Genomic DNA, 2,276 nt, shown 5'->3' with positions numbered 1-2,276 from the left:
GTTTTATTTCATGGGGACATTTATTTATTTGATGGGATATTTATTAATACTTTATTAATTACATTATTTATTTTATTTTGAATAAAACGACTCTCCAAATAATTTGATTGTAATTTGCCTGAAGATGCTTTATTTTATAATATAAAACAGAAACAAATAATGTTTAATTCTCAAGACCAGAATATAAACTTAAATTTAAGGTCTTTGCAATAAAAATCTTCATCCATTGTTTTAATTTTCATGTAGCTTTAATTTCCTCTAACACTTGTAAAAATGTTTTTGTTTTAAATATGAATGTAAATAAATAAATCAACAGGAAGTTGCTGCAGAAATGATCGTCTCTTTCAGCTGAACCCTGTAAAACTAACATTTATTTATTTATTTATTTATTTTGTCTTTTCAGCTGACTACGAGTCCATCTCCCTTCATGGAGACATGGACTCCATCTCCTTCCACCAGCTGTCTCTCAACAGCAGCCAGTCGGACTTCGACAGGTCCTCCACCATCCCCAGGAACTCTGACTTCAAAATCCAGTTCCGGGAGTTCGCTCARTCCAAACGCCCCGCCTCCACCGTCAGCCTATTGGCCGAGCCGGAGCTGAGCGGCGTCTCGGGCTGTCAGCCGCCCTCCCACACGGCGACCATCCGGCGCAAACCGTCCACCAAGCCGGTGTACCGCCGCAGCACCGTCAGCTGCGGGGTCGCCATCCCCATCGGCACRCCGCAGGTCCCCCTCAAGGCCCTGAGAGGAAGCAGCGGCAGCGACGAGAACGTTTTCAAAGCKCCCCCTGCTGGAGGGCTGGGCAACAGCAAGTTCTGCACGTCAACGCAGAGCCTCAGCGCTCTGCCTTCATCCTCCTCCTCCTCTTCCTCTCCGTACTACCAGTTCATCCCAGGACAGATGCCCATCCCGGTGCCGGTCCCCACGGTCCCCTGCCAGCCTCCGGAGGGTGGCAACGTCAAGCAGCAACAGCAGAGACAGCAACTGCAACAGCTGCAGCAGCAAATTGACCATCAGCAACAACACGGTCAACTGCAACAATTACAGCAGCAACAACTACAGCAGCAATACGGTCAATTGCAACAATTACAGCAGCAACAACACGGTCAACTGCAGCAGCACCATCAACAGCAACATGGTCAGCTGCAACAATTACAGCAACATGGTCAGCTGCAGCAACAGCAATTGCAGCTGCAACAATTACAGCAGCAACAATTACAGCAGCAACACGGTCAACCACAGCAACAAATGAACTATCAACAGGAGGATTGTCAAATGCAGCAACAACTACAGCAGCACCATCAACAGCAACATGGTCAGCTGCAACAATTACAGCAACAACAACTGCAGCAGCAACAATTACAGCAACAACAACTGCAGCAGCAACANGCAACAATTACAGCAACAACAACTGCAGCAGCAACAATTACAGCAACAACAACTGCAGCAGCAACACGGTCGACTGCAGCAACAACTCATCCATCAGCAGCAGCATCAACAGCTGCAGCAGCAACTACAGCAACAGTTTAAGCAGCAGCAACTAAAGCAGCAACATGGTCAACAGCAGGTCCAGCTTCAGCAACATCCTCAAGTCAACCATCATCAACATCTGCAGCAACATCTGCAGGACCAGAACCGTCCAGCAGAGCAGCTGAGTCAGCAGCAGAAGCAGAGGCTGTTCCAGCAGCAGCACCAGGACCCGCCGCAGGTCTCTGCCGGCCCACATCGGCCCTCCAGCCTGGACTGCAGCACCGACCACCAGCCCCGGGTCCTCCCCTCTTCYGGCCCGGGTCAGAACCCAGAGCCTCCGGGCCAGGAGGCCACAGGCGGAGAGAAGGACATGCTGACCCTGATCCGGAAGGTCACGTTGAGACGGACCGTCACCAACGATCGCTCCGCCCCCTTCCTGCCCGCTGCAGCCAATCACAAYTGAGCTGAGAGGAGCTGTTCACAGGCTGCAGCTCCTGGAGCAAACTAAAAACACAAATCTGATCCAAGCTTTTAACTAAATCATCGCTTTAATCTGGTTAGTTGTTTCTGTAGAGTGGATTCTTGCATGACCCGGTCTTTATTTTATTTTACTTTATTTTCCGTTTTGATCCACAGCGAGTCTTTGGTCCGGACCGGGACTCTCAGAACTCTGGACTAAAATCTGTGGATTGTAAATAACACATCCRAGGGGCGTCCCGGACTGAAAGGGTCGATGTGAGGAGAAATCATCTGGATCAAAACGATGACGTTTTTAAAAAGCAGCACGGAGGTTTCACAGGAAACGG

General features: G+C 49.1%; 1 protein-coding gene across 1 annotated transcript in view; it reads left to right on the top strand.

Moving 5' to 3' along the window:
* Positions 1–1,992, top strand: part of mtss1 (MTSS I-BAR domain containing 1) — a gene marked incomplete in the record, with an annotated part of 49,433 nt that extends 47,441 nt beyond the window's left edge. The window contains 2 exon segments of the mRNA XM_014024430.1: positions 404–1,391; positions 1,393–1,992. Coding sequence (XP_013879884.1) covers positions 404–1,391; positions 1,393–1,933 — 1,529 coding nt within the window.
* Between the last annotated feature and the right edge of the window lie 284 nt (positions 1,993–2,276).

The sequence above is a fragment of the Austrofundulus limnaeus genome, unplaced genomic scaffold (genome assembly GCF_001266775.1).
Source record: "Austrofundulus limnaeus strain Quisiro unplaced genomic scaffold, Austrofundulus_limnaeus-1.0 Scaffold422, whole genome shotgun sequence".
NCBI classification, from domain to species: Eukaryota; Metazoa; Chordata; class Actinopteri; order Cyprinodontiformes; family Rivulidae; genus Austrofundulus; species Austrofundulus limnaeus.
Note: the sequence above shows the minus strand (reverse complement) of the source record. Positions and strands in the feature narration are given on the sequence as shown.